The 18,878-nt window shown below is 37.4% G+C and overlaps 1 protein-coding gene across 6 annotated transcripts in view; it reads left to right on the plus strand.

The window, feature by feature from the left end:
• Positions 1 to 18,878, plus strand: part of GSAP (gamma-secretase activating protein) — a 96,112-nt gene that overhangs the window by 24,386 nt on the left and 52,848 nt on the right. For all 6 annotated transcript variants that reach the window (XM_053926754.2, XM_053926755.2, XM_053926756.2 and 3 more), the window contains 9 exons: positions 400 to 488; positions 4,142 to 4,211; positions 5,743 to 5,792; positions 8,944 to 9,048; positions 9,283 to 9,342; positions 10,269 to 10,312; positions 11,201 to 11,286; positions 16,544 to 16,621; positions 17,952 to 18,029. In XM_053926754.2, coding sequence (XP_053782729.1) covers positions 400 to 488; positions 4,142 to 4,211; positions 5,743 to 5,792; positions 8,944 to 9,048; positions 9,283 to 9,342; positions 10,269 to 10,312; positions 11,201 to 11,286; positions 16,544 to 16,621; positions 17,952 to 18,029 — 660 coding nt within the window. The remainder of the gene's footprint in view (positions 1 to 399; positions 489 to 4,141; positions 4,212 to 5,742; positions 5,793 to 8,943; positions 9,049 to 9,282; positions 9,343 to 10,268; positions 10,313 to 11,200; positions 11,287 to 16,543; positions 16,622 to 17,951; positions 18,030 to 18,878) is intronic.

The raw sequence follows: 18,878 nt of genomic DNA on the forward strand, positions 1-18,878 counted from the left end.
CTGATGGGTGCTGTGAACTCTGACTTGTTCATGCATCAGAAATATCTTTATATTTTCATATACAAACTGTATTTTCCATCATGCCGCAGAATGGGAGTGACACTGAGGTGGGTTGTGTTATGTAGACTTAGAGGCCGAGAGGGAGGGCCTGCAAAGCTGTGCTAAAAATGGCTGAGGAATGGGAAGAAGTTGTTCCTCTATGCACATCGACTTCTCCTTTATGATGTTTTCAGTATCTGTTTTGGTTTTAAGAAATGTCAAAATAAATTTTAAGAAAATTAGTTTTCTTTGTGTAATACAATAGGCAACACATCTACATATTCCAAGTTCAGACCTCTGCGGAGAAGATAACCTGTGAAATTCTGGTCTCCATTTCTCAAAGCTTCCATTACTTTGTAGGATCAAAATGCTTAACTCTGTTGGTCGAAATCTGCCCTGTGAACAATGTGAAGGTTCTAAAAGCAGTGGATAGCTATGTTTGGGTACAGGTAAGTAAGCATGTCATTTAAGGCATCTCGTTAATCAAAAGGCATGAACCTAGAGAAAATGGTGTTTACAAAGTACTTTCACACAAATTATCATATTTAATCCTCAATGCATTCTGATAAATGGTACGGCAGGAATTATCAGCTCTTCCTTTGCAAACATGGAAATCTTTGAAACTCAAACCCGGTTCCTCTGTCTCTATTCTGTTATGGTTTGTCTGATAGTAAGGTAGTGTTTTACACGATAAAATATTTAATATCAAAACACATTTAAGTAAGTTTGAAATAGTTTATTTCATGTATTCATATAGTTGACAGATCAAATGTCTGTGATTAAATGACTTAATCCCAAAATTTATCAACTCCTTGAATTGATGCAGAAGCACTATGTGTGTACTGCAGGTGGACTAGATATAGTCGGTCCTCATCACTAGCACATTCAGAATTTATGAATTCTACTACTTGTTAAAATTTATTTTGTAACCCCCAAATCATAATAGTCATGGTGCTTTCACAGTCATTTGCATACATGTTCAAAGTGGTGAAAAATGTGTTCCCCATTGCACACAGTTCCAGCTGAGGTCGAACAAGGGGACACTGACTTCTCGATTCACTTCTTATATTGTAAACAAATGTTGTTTTTGTGTTCTATATATTGCCATGATTTTTTGAATTTTGGGGCTTTTTTGTTAGTGATTTCACTGTTTAAAACATTCCCAAGCATATTGCTAAAGTGTTATCTAGTGTTCCTAAATGCAAGAAGGCTGTGATGTGCTTTACAGAGAAAATATGTGGTTTAGTTAGATAAGCTTCATTCAGGCATGAGTTTATAGGGCTGTTGACTGTGAGTTCAAGGCTAATGAATCGAGAGTATATAGTAAATAAGGTGTGTTTAAATAGAAGCACAAATTAAACAAAGTTAAATATTAATTTGTTGACAATAATGTTATGACTAGAGTCTCACAGGAAGCTACCCTTGTACTTCCCCTAGGAGCAATGGTCAGTATCCAGTGTACAGTGTTTGTGGTGACTTTATAGATTATAGCTGCCACAGATATTTGCTTATGCCTTGTTGCAGTACAATTTCCTTGTGTAACATGAAGTATTTGCCTCCTTTCCCCCCCAACTCATTCCCAGCCTTGAGCCAATGTGTCTCCTTCTTGCAGTGTGTATTAGGGAAGGGGATAGATAGTCTGTCATCTGGTTCTCCACCATCAGCAGTCCTTCCAGCTTTGCATTTTCACCACCACTCCTGGCTTCACTGTGGGATGCTGCTTGCTTCCAGACAGGGCCTGGCATGGAGCTCCTGAGCTGCATTCCCCCTTCCCCAAGAAGCCACTGTTTACACTGTGATCAGTACAGGGGTGACTGTGGGACAGAGCACACTTCCCTTCGCTGGCTTGTTTCTCTTGGCTTCCTTAGCATCTCCACCCAGGGCTGTCTAGGCAATGGTGATGTTATTGAAAGATTGGAACACGTGAAGGGATTTTGAACCTGGGAAGGGAAAAGTTTTTATAAGTATTTGGTTGTGCAACATTATGAATATATCAAAAACTACTGAATTGCACACTTTAAAGTAGTTCAAATATTGAATTTTATCTTAAAATTTTTAAAAATGTACATGATGCATGACAGCATCCATAGGCCAAAGGAAAAGTCTCCACCCATATAAAGTAAAACTTATATTCACCTTGTGATTCCATCTCAGTCCTAGTCCTGCTCCCTGCTCCTCATGCCTGTCTATACCCCTGGAGAGAGAAACTTCTTCAAACCTCCATCCATGGCAAATCCCCCCCTTCCTGATTCTCCCTCCTTTTCCCCTCTCCCCTTTAGAGAAACACCCTTCGCTGTTCACTGAGTTTGGTCTTGCCCTTTGGGCTATCGCCCTCCCTTTTCTTATCAAGATACCCATGGTGGTCTCCTGCAGAGCGTTTTCCTAGGTATGCCTGTGCCATCTTGACCCCTTCGCAAAGGAACTTCAGCGGGACAGTAGTGAGTGGGGTTTGGATCCTAATCTGATGCCCTTTGAGGGTTCCCTTTCAGCATGAGGTGCATCTTCTAGATAGTTCCAGTGGATAATCAGACACCCCTCTACACCCCTATAGTGCATACTTTCTAATGCCAAATATTAACAATCAGAGTTCCATATTTGTGAAGATAAACCTTTCCCTAAAATACATATAGATCCCTATTCACAAGGCAAAAAAACAAAAACAAAAATCAAAACAAACCAAAAAACCCAACTTTGTGTGCTTTTGTAGAGCTGTGTCTGAAGCCAGTCTATTTATATTCTGACTTCTGGGCCTACAATCACTTCATAAAATGGGACTTTTAAAACCATGTTCTCACTGATCGCCACACAAAGACCAGGCAAAGGTTTAGAATTCCACAGCATGTTAGTCCAGGTCCCAGTCCTAAGCGAGCATACCCTGGCCACCTCCGTGGACCCAGGGCCACCGTGTCATCTTCTGTAGGAGTACCTCCTTGTTTGAGGTGGTGTCTCTCATCTTTGCTTCTCTTCAACCCCAGTATATGAAGTATCTTGCTTGATGTGCCCCATTTCACAAACAAGGAGATAATAAGTTCCATATTATTGTTGTGGCTGAATTCTGCACTTGCTGCCTATTTTATAATTTTGAGGTTATTGCTCTGAAAAATGATATATAGTTAATGTTCTATTTTTCAATTCTAAAAGGGAACTCTGACTACAAATAATTTTAAAAGTTGACCAGTTGTTTTTCTAATTTGTCATTATGAAAAGTTAGGACACCAGGTGATATATTTTGTCAAAATTTTCCTAGTCTGTAGAGCGGATGCCAACTATAACATAGGGACATAGAAGGTTGTGTTCTTTCATTATGCTTTCAAGTTTGGAGGGAAAAAGCAAAATTCCCTGATGGAGCTTATCTAGTAAGTTTTGATGTTACTAAATGAACCTGTTGAGTTACTGGAGTCAACCGTCCCATAACCGGTGCTCCCTAACATCACAGTGGACAGTGTAAGGCTGTGGGTTTCTGGCTGCCTGCCTGTCACATATGAGAGAGCACAGAATGGGAGGATTAGAGTGGGCCAAGCCTTTCCTTCCCAGGGGCAGGCATTCTATGCTTTGAGGCTTGTAAGTCCTCTACCACCTGCCACACTGTGACTCACTGTCCTTTCTTGGAAAGTCCCTGGCTAGGTTGGCTTTGTCTCTTGGATGTGGGACTTTGGAAGTTGTAATGGAGAGTAGTTTACTTAGCTCTCAAATTAAATACTAGGGTTTAGTTGCACAGCAAATGTATCAACCGCTCTTATTTTGTGCATGTGAAATAGAGCTTACTGTACAAATGTTACATTGTTTCCAGTTGGCTTCAGAATCACATATCGTGAATAGGAAGCACCATCCTTAGAAATAGCTTACACTTTAGCCTTAATGTTTAAATGAATTTTGTTGGACCTGAGATCAATTTCCCCCTGGAAAACTGAGCTCCTAAAAGTGTTCCATTTTCCTGCTTGCTTCCATCTGTAATGTGTGCATGCGTGTGATTCACCTAAGTTGTTCTGTGGTTCCCAGTCCCTTCTATGGTACATAGTTGTATAGTGATCAAATACAATTTTTCAAATAGTTGTGTCAGCAAGGTAGTTGTTTATATTTTTGATTCATTTTCTTTTTGCAGTTCCTCTACCCACATGTTGACAGTCATCCTCTTCCAGAGAACCACCTGTTACTGATTTCAGAAGAGAAATGTAAGTGCATCTTTAGGTGGTATACAGGAACTTCATGAGTGGCACATCTCCTAATGAAGTATGGGACGTGACTGAATCTTCTAGGGCTGTACTCACCAGCGCTGAGGGTCTGCTCACCTTTGATGCCCATGTGAGACATAGGACTTCTGTGGAAGGGCTTTTCCTTTGGCCCCCACTTGTTATTCCATTCAAACTCTGCTCTGTTTCCTCATCTGGGGAATGATGGGGCCCTACATATATGGATTTCCAATTTTGTCACATGGCGGGATGTTTGTAGAACAGTTGTGCAGGTCATTTTTGCCTTCTTTAGTCCCTCCTACTTTAGGGTGTCTGTCATAGTGGATAAGCATGATGTATGGAGGAAGGCTTGGATGGAGAGAAGGGAAGGCATTAGAGGCTAGAAGAATTTCATGGCAGAACTTGAGGACACATACTAAGTTGGTCAAAGTCAGATAGAGGCAGATAAGATTGGGAGGTCCTTTAATGATGTTTTCAAGTCAGGGATTGGAAGGAGAAAGGACAAAATTCAATGGTGGATCTTATATAAGACACCTTTCGTGTTATAAGATTAAACTGCTAATTTATAATTTTAAAAACAAACTTGAGGGGTTAGGCTTGTGTTTACTGTATTTGCCATGTATAATGCACACCCTCATTTTTGGCCTAAACTTTCAGGAAAAAAATTATCTTGTTTTAATTTTTTAATTCAATTTTTATTTATTTATATTTAGAAACAAAACCAGTTATCATATTCCAGGGTATTATTTTACAATGGATATCATTATTTCTTTCTAGAGTTAGACTTTTAATGCATAAGCATAAATAAAAGAATTAAAAACATATATATAGATATAGAAGTAGTACTACCCACATATAATGAGCATCCTTATTTTCCCTCATAAATTTGGGCAAAAAACTGCATATTATACATGGCAAAATATGGTAGGTAGTTCCTATGCTCTTGCCCAACTGTCTCACATTTTTGTAACCAGAACTGGCAGAAGGTAAGTATGGTGAATGAATCTAAATTGCTTACTGAGAGAAAGGGATCATCTACAAATTGACCTGAAACATTTGGAGTTTTGTTAATTTGAAACTGATTCCTGTAAGAATGCCTCCCTCAGATATCTTGTATGAGTTTTCTATCTGATATTTTCACACACGCAGGTGTTTGGTATTTGGAAACTGAAGCTAAACCCTGCCAAAGGAACCCTTATTAGCTGTACGTAGGACTGGGGATATAGGGAAGACAAATGCTTATTGAGGGAATGCAGGGGAGCAGAAAGGTTAAATGTGTGTATTGTTGATATTGAGAGTAAAGGCTGGACCAGAAACAGACTGTAAAGGGGGGCTGAGGAAAGGTGGGTTGTGTTTTGAACCTTCGTTGTGAGATTGGTCTCTGTGATAATATTTTTCAGCCAGTTGTCTAATTTCCACTTTTCAATAAAAAATTATTTACAATGATTAGATGAAAAGAGTACTTCATGTTTTTTGTGAAAGTTAAATTATCTTTCTGTTTCTTTGTTTAAAGATATTGAACAATTTCATATCCAAGTCACCCAAGAAGGTGGAAATAGAGTGGTAAATATTTGAAATTCCTTTTGCTTTGGAGTTTTTTTCCACAAAGAGTGACATTTCTAGACTGTTAAAGATAGGTTTATGTTATAGAAACATAACATTTTCTTTGTGTGATATCTTTCAAATTATGGTCTTGCCATTGTAAAATGTGAACCAATACAAGATATAGAAAGGGGTTAAATGTTTCCTTTACCTCTGTCTCAGCCTCTAATCTCGGTCTCCTGAGATAATTAATAATGATAGCCTTTTGTGACTCTTTCCACACCTTTTACCTTGCCCAGGTGCATGTATAAAAGGATTTAGTTGTTTTTACCAAAATATAATCATAACACATATATTAATTTGCTTTTGCATTTTACCTAATATATCAAGGGTATCCTATAGGTTACTAAATAAAGGTATAACTTTTCTTTCTCTAATGTTTGTGCATAGATACATATACATGCATATATAATAAATGGGGTTATAACACATATCTGGAGTTTTATGTAGTTCAATTTTCTTTTCTTTTTTTGCTTGTTTTCTACTTCTCCCATACCTTCTCACCTTTAACTTTTGTCAGTAACCTAATGTAGCCTTTCTTACTTTTCTCTATACCGTATTGTCTATCATCTCACCTCTGGCACGCCCAGGGGTTTGTTTATTGTTCACTCCTTCCTCATTTACCTTTGTGGAATTACCTGCAAGCTAATGAGAATACTACCAATTTATCTTCTTTCAAAGTGCATAACAATCCCCAGAATGAATGTACACAGTCTTTAGCCATTCTCCCATAGATGGACATTTCCTTGATTACCATTTTTTAATTTTATTTGTTTGCATCAGAAATTGTCACACACATTTTTGTGTCTCTAGCTTTACATATTTGGTATGGATATCTCTCAGGGTTAAATCCTCAGGGATGGATAATTGGGTTGATGCTTTAATAAAGTTCAACAGATGTTGCTAGATTGTTTTTCAAAAAAGAAGTAACAATTTGTAGTTTTATAAGCAAAGTATGCCAAAACCCTTTCCTCTATCCATCTGCTAATAGGTGTATTTGTCTTTTTAAAAAAATTCAATTCAATGGGTATACGTTGATATCATTATATCATTATATTAGTCTCTATTTCCGTTAATAGTAGTGAGTTAGTGAGTGCATCTACTATGCCTGTTGACTGTTTGCATTTGTTTTTTTAAAAGTTGCTCTTGTATCCTTGTCTGTTTTTCTACTGGGCTGTCTTTTTCTTGACAGTTTGTATGAGATGTTAATATCTTATTGGTATTTAAAATGATTTCCTTCAATGTTTAAATAGTCTACATCAAAATAGCTTTTCTCTGAAGATTTTAATTTTAAAGTTATATAAAGAAAATTGAAATGGGAAAAGGCATTTATTATATGTATCCACTATTGATTGCCTCATATCAAGGAGGCTGGTCTAGAAAGTGACCAGGAGGATGTGTGTGGCAGGAGCTCTAGGCCACCAGGGGCTAAGTGGGTGGGAGGGCAAGGTCAGGGCCAATGCTCAGCAAAGGGTCAGGTCTGAGAGGAAAGAACAGGGCAGAATCCCAAAGCCAGTGATTAGAATTTTGGGGAGAGATTTAAATAAGCAAGTAGGGGTCAGGAACTGGGAATGGGCATAGACAGAGGACTGGAGAGGAACTTAATTCTTCAAGGCTGAGACAGCAGCCTCTTGAGGCATTATGTGGTTCCACATATTCCTCACAACATTCCTGCAGGAGGGAGGTGGCATTGTACTTATCCCCGTTTTTAGGGAAATCCACAACCAAGACTCACAGAGGTGACATAGCTGGTTCTAGATAGGTACCAAACTGAGAGGTGAACCTGGGTTGCCACACTCCAGTGATGAGGTTCTTGTCAGTACAAATGTTTATCTGAAAGAATTCCCAAATCTACCCCAATGTAACACATTTCAGAAAAGGGGGAACAAGACAGGCTTTCCAAGGTTTAGAGACAGGTCCTCTGGGGTCTTTTCTCCAGCCTATGTGTGATGGACATCTGCAAGCCAGAAACAGAGGTGCTCGGTTCTGCATGCTGTGTGCCCCCACGAGTTCTGGCTTAGCCTTAGTAGAGAAATTCCTATTAGCATTAAGAGGGTGTAGGCATGAAAATGGACCATTCTGATGTTCCCTTTTTTGCTCATTTCTTCTGCCTCAACCTGTCTACATTTTTTACTCATTTCTCCCAATATATAATAGATTATTTTTATTATGTAAGCATTTTGAGGAAAATGAATACTTAATTCCTTGCATTAAACTTATAATATCCTTAGCAATTTGCATACCTTATCTCATTTTTCCTCTTTTGAATAAACATTCTTTGAGTGCTGTTACATGCTAGACTACGAAGATGTTACACTGAGACTACGAAGATGTTGTAGCAGAGTGCATACTCACTGGGGAGACTTGGAGTATTAATTAAAATGTAACTGAAATAGAAGCATGCCGAAGTGCCATAGGAATACAGGGGTGGGGAGCTTTGCCTTTGTCATGGTCCTGAGTTTTGTTTTTGTTTTAATCCTCACCCGAGGCTAAGTTTATTGATTTTATGTAGAGAGAAAGGCAGAGAGAGAGAGAGAGAGAGAGAGAGAGAGAGAGAGAGAGAGAAACATTTATCTGTTGCTTCCCATATGCATCCCAACTAGGGATAGAACCCACAATGTAGGTATGTGCCCTGGTTGGGGATTGGACCTGCAGCCTTTTGATGTACGGGACAATGCTCCAACCAACTGAGCCACCCGGGCAGGGTGGGTCTGAGTTTTTTCCTTGGCATCCCAGCCTCTGTGAAGGCTTCTTGTCTGCAGAGACCTGGGCGGGTGGTGTCCAGAACAGGAAGCTCTGAATCTTCTATTAACTTAGCTATTGATTTGTGGTAGGTGTGGCCTTGCCTTCAACAATACCAGCTTGTCTGTTAAACTTGGAATAAAATAAAATAGTGTATTATAAATTGTTTGGGAAGAGCAAGTAATGAAATACTGCTTTAAACTTTTTCTGAAAAGACTTTCCATATGCATGTGTTTGGGGGGAGGCCTGCTAAAAATAAACTGTGGAAATACTTACAAGTATTATAAATATAAAATATGCAAAATAATAACAAATTCCATATCTTTTTTCTCTTGAAATGTTTATTTCTAAAATCTTTTTGCCTCTCTAGGTGATTAAAAATTCCGGCCATCTCCCAAGAGAGAGAGTAGCAGAAGATTTTGTTTGGGCTCAGTGGGATATGTCAGAGCAGAGATTATACTACATTGATGTGAAGGTAAAAACTAGTCCACTGGCCCTTCTTTTTTATAGGTACAACTGAATTTTGACATTATCATTGTTGTAATTTATTAATTACTGCATTTTCATGGATGGTTATTAAAAATAAGGAAAATGTTTTCATTACTGTTGGCTTCTTATTTGATTCTCCCTTTTGTGGTTTTGTTTGTTTAACTAGCGTTTTTGTTGATTTTGGGGGGTAATATATCATTTATTCTGTTTTCTCTTTTAGAAATCAAGGACTTTCTTAAAATGCATCCAGTTTTGTGGTGATGAGAACTTTAAACTAATGGTAAGTCCAGAAAATGACTGGACTAGAGGAAAGTTTTTTACCATTGCTGCCCCCTTTTAAAGAGGGTTGTTACCATAAACAGCATTTTAGCATTTTGGGTGTTCTGTTGGTCAGTTGTGTGAACAAGTAAAGTAGTTCCTGCCATCTCAAGGCTTTGACATTATAACAATTGCAATTAATATAAACACAGGAAATTTCTGCTAGATGAACGCCTCACATTAAATAAAGTCTAAGAGTAAGGATTAGTAGAAGTTAATAGGATGGTCTATAGTAAATAACTTTAAGTGGTTATGTCATTTCATGCTAAATGACTTGTGAGGGTGGAGGATTTGAGAATAAGGTCAGTGAGAGGGTAGAGTCTAATTAGTAAAATTTTAGCATGACTCCTGAAAAAGCAATTTGGAATGCTGGCCTTGGGGTGAGGAGTCAAATATTTTTATTTGTAATGAAAACTATGTTGTTATTCTTCCTAACCAGGACTGATATTGGTGTGTAGATTGGTATCATACCACTATAAGAATTTCATTTATCTTCCTGTCCCCCGCTCCTTTATTTTTTTGACTTATCCACTCTCCTGCTAAAGACATGCAGTCCTCCCTTCTTTCCTGGTCATCTGTGTCTTGTAAAATCCTTCCAGTTGGTTTATTATACAACCGTTTATGATATTCAAACCTAAAACAAAGTTTGCCAAGTACTAGCCCTTTGGGAAATAAATATACATCAAGCTTGTGATCATATATGAACTCCAGAATATTCCTGATGGACTTCTTGTGCTGGGTATCTTCAGAATAGCCTCTAAAGACAATGGTGGTTAAATGGGCTCTTCATTATCAGGCAAATACATTGTTGTCAGGTTTGCTCTGGTCTTCAGAACTCTTGTCACTTAATTAATGTTTTTTGTTTATTTTTTCCTGACTTTTTGACAGTTTGAGGCACCCTTGAACATATCATTAAGTGACTCAGGATTTAAGTAAGTTGTTCATAGATTTCTATTAATTTTTATAGACACTTGTGAGAAGAATGATTATATTTATGCCTAATGTATGGTATGCAGATATAGTGAAAGGATAATTTGATATTCTCTGTGTGTGTGTATCTTCTTTTATACTTCTCTTCTCTCCAGGGAATAGAAACTGCTTTATCAAGCACAAACACAGGGTTTTTCCATGTAAAGCCAATCATGTTAATTTTTGTAGTCATTTATTTCTATACTGTGTCTCCATCTATTTTGATGTATGGATGTGCTCTTCTCCCTGTGACTCAATAAAGGATTCAGTGAGTCAGAGACAACTACATTTAGAATCAAACATCAAAACCCCTTTCTTGTTGCCATCAAAGAGAACGTCACAGGTCAATCCACTTGCAGCTCAACTGAGTGTATTGCTTTACTTCTTTTTCCTGTTTTCATTTTTATACAAAAGGTGAGTTTTTGCTGAGGCTATTTTAGTAAAAACATGAACTACTTTTGAAAAAATTGTCATAGACTACCAGTGCACAGAAAAAGGAAAGTCTTGAATTAGAGTAATGATAATCCTAAACTATTAAATGTTTTACTAGCTTTATTTAATCATATGTAAACATTCAGTTGTGCTTATTTTGAAACATATGCAGTTCTCTAAATCAGGAAAAATTTAAGTTGAAAGTAATTTTTTTTTTCATTTCTCAGGACACATCATTTATGTACCATGCATTTAAAAAATTGTTTTATGGAATTTTCTAAACCAAAATGCATATTATCTACTTAAATTTCTCAGGGACATGTCTCTACTTCTGTAGGTATATTTTAGTGGTTACTATCCTCTATGAGGGAGCTTATTTTTAAATGTATTCAAGTTTTAAAAATTGTTTATGTTCTTAGACTTGTCAACTTTGGGTGTGGTTATCTTCAAGACCAAGAGAAATTACCCAAGCACCTGAGTCTGGGCGTTTTTACCAACCGTACAGGTAGAACCAATGTTGCATTTATCAATTTGTTCAACAAAATTTAGTCATTGTTTAGTTATATGGATCTTGAAAATGAAATATAATAGCTACAGTCTTATGTAAGTGATCATATGGATTTTTATATAGCAGATTATCTTCTTCACTGTAATTTTATGCATCTGCTGTCTATATAAAAGAAGCCATAGTCAACAGGGTTATTGTCCTAATAGGCATTTTCTCATTCTTGTTCTAACAGAGGGGATGGATTCATATTTAATCAGTCCACATTTTCTCTCTTGCTTCTAACCAACGGCATAGTGATGGGGGTGCTTTTTGCGTCAGGCTTACTGATGTGTTTGGGTTCTAAAGCTCTGTATTCAGCTGCTTTAAGAACCATGCTATGACCCACTGAGCTAACAATAGAAGCTTGATAAAAAGTTTTTAGAGTACAACACCTCTGTATTGTAGATAGAGAAAATAAAGAGGGGGGAAAGCATACCCGAACATGAGAGGAGAGGAGCATGATTACCTGAACAAATCTGGTGGGAAAAACTACTCATTAAACCTCAACAATCATCTAAATTATCAACTCTAATAACTAAATCTAATAACCATTTTTAATATCCCAACTTGAGTGGACATTTGTGATATGAGTTAAGTAGTATCTGGACTAAAATTGTATTCCTTTTAAGTCAAAGTATTCTTTAAGCCGACAAGCACTTTCTGTATGCTAGCTATTGGGAATATAATGGTTAGCAAAACTGAGCTAGTCTTTATTAATACTATTTGGTGTGGATTTTTGACATTGGAGAAGTACACACATAGTTTTTAAGTAGAATCATGATAAATATTATGAATGAGGGTTATAGACAGCCATGAGAGAATGTAATGGGGGGTTAATGGAAGCTGTTCCAGTTCAGCCAGTCCATCTCTGTTTCTCCCTCTTTCCAGGACTTCCTGTCCTGTCCTCTCCTTAGTCCTGAAAATTGCTCCCTTTCCCATCTCACTCCTTCACAATTCATCCCTTCTTTCCTGTTCATCCCAGGTCTCCCTCACCACATGAGTCCCTCCATAACCCAGTCCTGGGGAGTTTAGGAGGGAAAGTGATACTACATCTAACATTTGAAGGATGTATATGAACTAAGAACAGTGTGACTGAAGTCAAGAAAACACAGGGAAGAGTGTGCAAGAGAAAGCTGAAGAGGTAGGCAGGGACCAGGTGATGTAAGGCCTTGTAGACCATGGAAAGAGTTCAGGTTTCATCCTAAGAGTAATGAGAAGTCATTAAAGGCTTTTTTGTTCTTATTGTGATATTTTATTTTGAGAATGCTCAAGCATACAGAAAAATCCAAGGTTATAATGAATATCCATGTGCCTTTTACTTAAACAGTTGTATCATTTACAGTATTTGCTTCATCCTTCTCCCCACATATAGGTTCCATTTCTTTCTTTTGCCTAACCCTTTTAAAAGTAAGTTCTAGATATCCTGACAAGTTACCACTAAATAATTCAACCTGTACCTCCTTAGGTTAAGGATACTCTTTTATATAAACCTCAGTACCATTATCACTGAAAGACGTTAATTAGTAAACTATTTTACATTCAGATTTTCACAATTATTTAAAAATATATGTGTATGCATATAAATAAATATATGTATATATATGTATGGCTTTTAAAGTCAGGATCCCATCAATTCGTGCATTATATTCAGTTGTGTCTTTGTAGTCTCTTTTGGTGTAGACCAATCCCCACATCCTGTCCTCTGACCTTTTCTTTCTTTTCGCAGCACTGACTTTTTGAAGAGTCCAGGCCATTTGCCTTATGCAATGGCCCACGTTCTGGATTTGCCTAAGTGTTTTCTTGTGGAATTATTTGCCCTTTTCTTGTGGAATTATTTGCCTAAGTGTCTTCTTGTGGAACTGAGAAGACTTGCTGTAAATTAGATGGAGAGGAATGGTGTTCAGATTTCTGGCATAAGCAAATAGGTGAACAGTGGTGCCATTTACTGATATACATCATCATTTTGGCTTTTATTCTATGATGACTTTATTCCCATAGGAATGTCTCGAATATTCGCAGCTATAATTTATAAATAGGCTGTCCATGACATATCTTCTTTAATAAAATGCTAGGTTTATCTGGCATGAGATGTGAAAGAGTCTGTTTTTCCTTTCTCAGTAGCGTCTGTAGAAAGGAAAGTAGAGTAGAAAATGAGCCTTGCTCTTCACAGTCAGCTTTGAAATAGGAAAAGTAAGCCTGTTTCAAGTGCGATGCTTCCAGGTTTAAGCTGAAACATGACAGACAAGCAACCTTTTTTTGGTTTTTTGACTAATAAGTTGTCAGTTCATATGTTTTCCAAATTACCTTTCAAAAGTGATTTTTTTACCTTTGTGGTTAAACGAAGAAAAACAAACTGTTTCAGCGAAGTAGGAATGGAGAAGGGAGCAACTAGTCTACTCCCTACATGGCTCCCTCTCTAACAGCTTCATTTTCCAGAAAACATGGTTCATGAAAGGAATGCCAGTGGACTCAGGGCCTTATGCAAACTCAACTTATTTTAACTGTTTGCATCAATGATGATGCTATAATAATATTTGGTGTTTGTTTGCCACATACTTGTCATTGGGAGATTTACTTCTTACATCTTGAAAGATGTTTGTCCTGAATTTACTGCCATAAGAAATGAAATCTGAGAGCTTCCAAGGAACTGGAGATTAAGACCTGGGTGATGGGGGGCTCCTGGGAGTTGATAGTGGGCAAAGGTGCTGCCGCGGTTGTCAGGCCATGTATGTGCTACGATTGGGACTTCAGACAGGCTTTTCTAAAAAGTCTTTTACGGGAGGAGGGTAAATCAGACACTCCCCAAAGCATTGAAGCAGAGAAAATATCTCATTCCTTTCTTGACTGATAGTCACCTTTGAAGATGGACTGAAAGAGCAGCTTCTAAGTCAGTGGCTATAAATCTTTTTTTTTTTTTAAGATTTTATTTATTTATTTTCAGAGAGAGGGGAAGGGAGGGAGAGAGGGAGAGAAACATCAATATATGGTTGCCTCCCCACCCCTCCCACTGGGGACCTGGCCTGCAACCCAGGCATGTGCTCTGACTGAGATTCGAACCAGCCACCCTCTGGTTCACAGGCCAGCACTCAGTCCACTGAGCCACACCAGCCAGGGCCAGTGGCTGTAATTCCTTTTTGTGCACCACCTACTGGGAGGTAGTGGGAGTGAAAAGTGTAAATTCTTCCTGTTCATATAAGAGTTGCCCTTCACAAGTTCCCAGAATTAGGCCTGTGTTTTAGCATTTTGTAGAGACTTTTACAATGAGATAATTTCCCTTGGAAAACTTTGTCCATAATAGCTTTCATTGTCCAAATGGTTTCCTGAAGCCTAGCCAACTTTGAGATATTATCTTCATCGTTGATGAATATTTATTAAACATCTCTGGACCATTAAGAGCATGCTTTGTTTTTCAAATTGTGACTTTCCTCAACTTGTAAATAGCAAAATTATTCTGGAGTAGTAACAGCAGGTAACCTTTATCTCACTTAATTCTCACATAATAACCATATGAAGTGGGTTCTATATTTTAGGAAGTGAGGCTTAGAGAATTTAATTAATTTGCCTCAGGCAATTTTAGAAAATACAGATGCCTGAGTCTCACCCCCAGAGAGTCTGATTCAGTTGATCTAAGTTGGAGCCTGGCTAACTGTGAGCCCAGGTAGGTTCATGTACTTTTAGGGTTGAGAACCACTGCTCCAGAGCTGTGTTGTCCCATGTGGTAGCCATTAGCTACATCTGGCTAAAATATAAGTTGATTAAAATAAAATAAAATGAAAAAGGAGTTCCTTAGTCACACTAGCCACATTTAAAGTGTGGCTGTTGGCTCGCATATTGGTAGCACAGATACAGAACATTTACATTATCAAAGAAAATTCGATGAATGGGGTAGCTTTGCAGTGCTTGTGCATGCCCCATTTCACGTTGCTGTATTTGTTTTCTTTTGGGTTTGGGAGGGGGAACTAAGCCACAACCTATTTGGAACTGTTTGCTTATGAGACTGAATATGGCTCTTAGAGTATGTAATTAGGTACATTTATTCTATATCTTTAACTTTCTTCAAAAAAAAGGAAAACAATAACCTTCATTCTCTAAGGGATGGTATGTGGAAGATTTTGCTAGAATGGAGGTTGTGATCTTCCTTATGTGCAGAAATAAACACTTCATGTTTATTCCTCAGGAAGGATTCCTAAATAAATTATTACTAGATCAACAGTGTGACTCTTTTCAGAACTATTTTTCAGAGTTTATACTAGTTCACTCTTTTACCACTATGATTTGAGAATGTTCTTTCTACTGTTCCCTTGACAAAATTGATTTTCATTTTTAAAATTTAACTAATATGAAGGCAAAAATCTGGTGCCTTGTTTTAATTTTTATTTCTGTATTATTAGAGAGGCTAAAGTTTTACCTATGTTGACTAAAATTTTCTTTCTCCTTGTGATCGTGGAACATAAAAGGACAGGATAAATGAGTTGTTTTTTGCTGATGGTGCTTCCTGTGTGGAAGTAGTCAAAGTGCTACATGGGGCTTTTGTAACTCTTGTAATTATTATTTTTGTTTATGCTTTAATATAGCATTACTTTTACTCGTGGTGAGTCTGCTATTATTTTAAAGAAAAGTTCTGTCATTGTTTAGTCAATATCCAATACAGTAATTTTATATCTAGCAGAATTGTTATTATTTTTATCTGATAAAGTTATTTTCTGTTTAAGATATTATAATAAAATGTACTTCTAACAGTATATTCCTGTCTTAAATGTCATTAAAAATAGTCACAATTTGCCTTTTATTCTAGATGAATAAGAAGACTGAACACTTTCTGTAATGAGGAGACACGTTTTTGATAAACCAGGGTTTATAGGTGTCAGTAATGACTGGAAGGCAAGCTGGACCAGAGGGCAGGGCAGTACATGTGTATTAGGAGAATCTCACGAAACCGCAAACTTCTCTAGTCTCCCCTGGTTTCATGCACAGGAGTGTGTCTTTACTCATTTTCCTTCCCTTCGTAGCCCACCACAATATATTGCTTCTAGTGTGTGCTGAGTAATGCTTGAACTGAAATTCTCAACAACTTGTTAATAGACCACGTATAGAACTTGAGAATAATCTATGAGGTAACTTGAAGCAAGACATCTAATGGAATACAAGTAAGGTTAAGTGGTTTAGGAATCTTTTTATTTGTTTGTGATTCTACTAAATACCTTCTTACTTCTAGGAAGTTTGTGTGTGTGTTACAGCCCGAAGTTTGACTCCTGGGAACAAATCACGTATTCAGTGTTTTACTTTCATAAAGGTAATTTTCATTTAGTTTGTGTTTTACTTTAACATAATCACTTTTTCCAAATAGTAGAAAATTTGATAGATTTTAATATTATTAAGTACATTCTATACCTATATACCTATATAATAAATGTTTTCTGAAGAAGTTTGCTAGTGATAAATATTAAGTTAGCTAAGTATTTTTATATATCACATACTTGTTATCCTGACCTATATCTTTTTCTAGACTTGTAGATCAATATTAATGGGCATATTTGCCCAAAGTGTGTGTGTTTGTTTTCTTTTATTATTACTAATTGCCAAGTGTGAATAGATTTAACTTACAAAGATACCTAAGGTTTTAGTTAAAATCTTCCGTGATCTCAGACTTTAACAGTTCTTAGACCTAAGGTATGTTTATTTCATTTTGCCCATCTGTGACCCCCAAAACTGATATGTTAACAGTCAGGCTGGGGAGCAGGAAGAAAGTGCCTAAACTTTTTCAATTCCATAGTTGGTCACAGTGTGTCCTTCAATAGTTTTAGTCTGAACCATGCTAAGGAGTATTTATGTTGCTTATTTAGTTCCTTAAACATTGGTATTTATGTAGTATATACTGTAAGTAAAGTTAAAATTTTTTAAAGATGGATTTTGTTTTCAAAATTGAAAAAATTTTATGCCAGGCCTCACTAATTTATTATTCTGTAAGTGAGCCAAATATTTCCTTCACAAGTTAGAAATCAAACTAAAAAAAGTTTAATTACTTATTCAATAATGAAGAAAATAAAAGTAACTTAAGAACTAGACATATATACATAGTTTAATAGTATAAGTGTGATATGTTGTGGAAAATTTTCACACATTTTTCTAATGATTAATGATGAAAACCAGTGAATAAAACTTTTCTGAAGATGAATGAGAGTTACAGAAGTGGAGAGTGAAGCCTAATACACTGAGTTTAGTAGGTAGTCTAATACCCTTTCTAACTCAAAGTGGTTTTACAAATATGACTCAGAGAAGTCTCTGAGTCTCTTAATGACTTCAGGAGTGCGAGCCACCCAGCCTCCTCCCTCTCTTGGAACCTTCCTTTGGATTGTCCCCTTCCAGCACAACCTACTCGTTAAGGTCTAAGATTATATCTAAGCCCAGAACATCTGGGATGTGACTGCCCTCAGGTCATCCACCCTTAAGGCCAGCTTTGGGAGAATGATGAGGAACCATGAAATCTAGAAGTCCAAGATGCTTGCTCTATCAGTGTCACAGGTGCTAAATGTTGAGAGTATTACATAGAGTCACTCCCTTAGGTGGCTTAACAGCTCTTTGTTTCTTAACATGCTTTGTCTGGCTTCACGTTCTCTCCACAGGCTATAGCAAGACCTTCACTGCTGATCTTGGGACTGCTCACTCACAGGTGACACAGGGCATTACTTTTCTTAACCTTGGTGAGTGAGAGAGGCATCTCTTTGATCCTTCCTTCTGGTACATGATATCCTCAGCCTTCTATGTCTCACTTCCTTCTCTGTGCACCCCATTTTCTCATGCCTCTTTGGTCTTGGATTGCAATGACAATCACTGACCTTTGTGAAGCCTGATAGGTCAAGGTTTCTCTGGAAACAACCTCCTCCCTGCCCCCACCAACCTTGCCTCCATCAGCCTTGATGGGGGTCTGGGGTGAGGAATGCATTTCTCTTTTTAGAGAATCTGCACTGTGAGCTTTCTTATGTTCTTAGTGGCAATCATAAAAGTCATTTTGTTAGTATTAAAATGATAATAATGAAAGAGATGTTCCCTAGAAGCCTATGAGAAATAATATATGATGTTGGCCCTTGATTCTAGAGAGGACAAAGACATTTGGGAAATTGCCCATTCTTTTTTGCTAATTGCTGAAAGCTTCCAAGTCCCGCAACTGATTTATGGAATCAGCTTGAGTGAGTTGTTTTTCACTGAGTAAATATGGTAAAGGGAACTTGAGTTGCATGAAGGGAGTATGAGGAAGAAAATAAAGCAGGGGTTTATTGCATTTCTCTACCAAAAGAGGCTTTTCCATGCTAATTGGGACGTGGGACACAAAGTGTTTAGCACAAGGCTGAACAACAGAACTGTTGCTTGCCTACATATGGGACATGGCACAACATTTAAGAAGGAAAAGCTACTGTTGTGACAAAGGTTTAGGAAGGTGTGAGGTGAGGGAACTGGGCAAAGTGAGAACCAAAACGATAAGAATGTTTATAAAAAGATTTTTATTTTGAAGAATACTATTGGTGAGGTAAGATGTCTTATGCTATGTGGGC

The sequence above is a fragment of the Desmodus rotundus genome, chromosome 6, assembly GCF_022682495.2.
Source record: "Desmodus rotundus isolate HL8 chromosome 6, HLdesRot8A.1, whole genome shotgun sequence".
In the NCBI taxonomy this organism is placed as follows: Eukaryota; Metazoa; Chordata; class Mammalia; order Chiroptera; family Phyllostomidae; genus Desmodus; species Desmodus rotundus.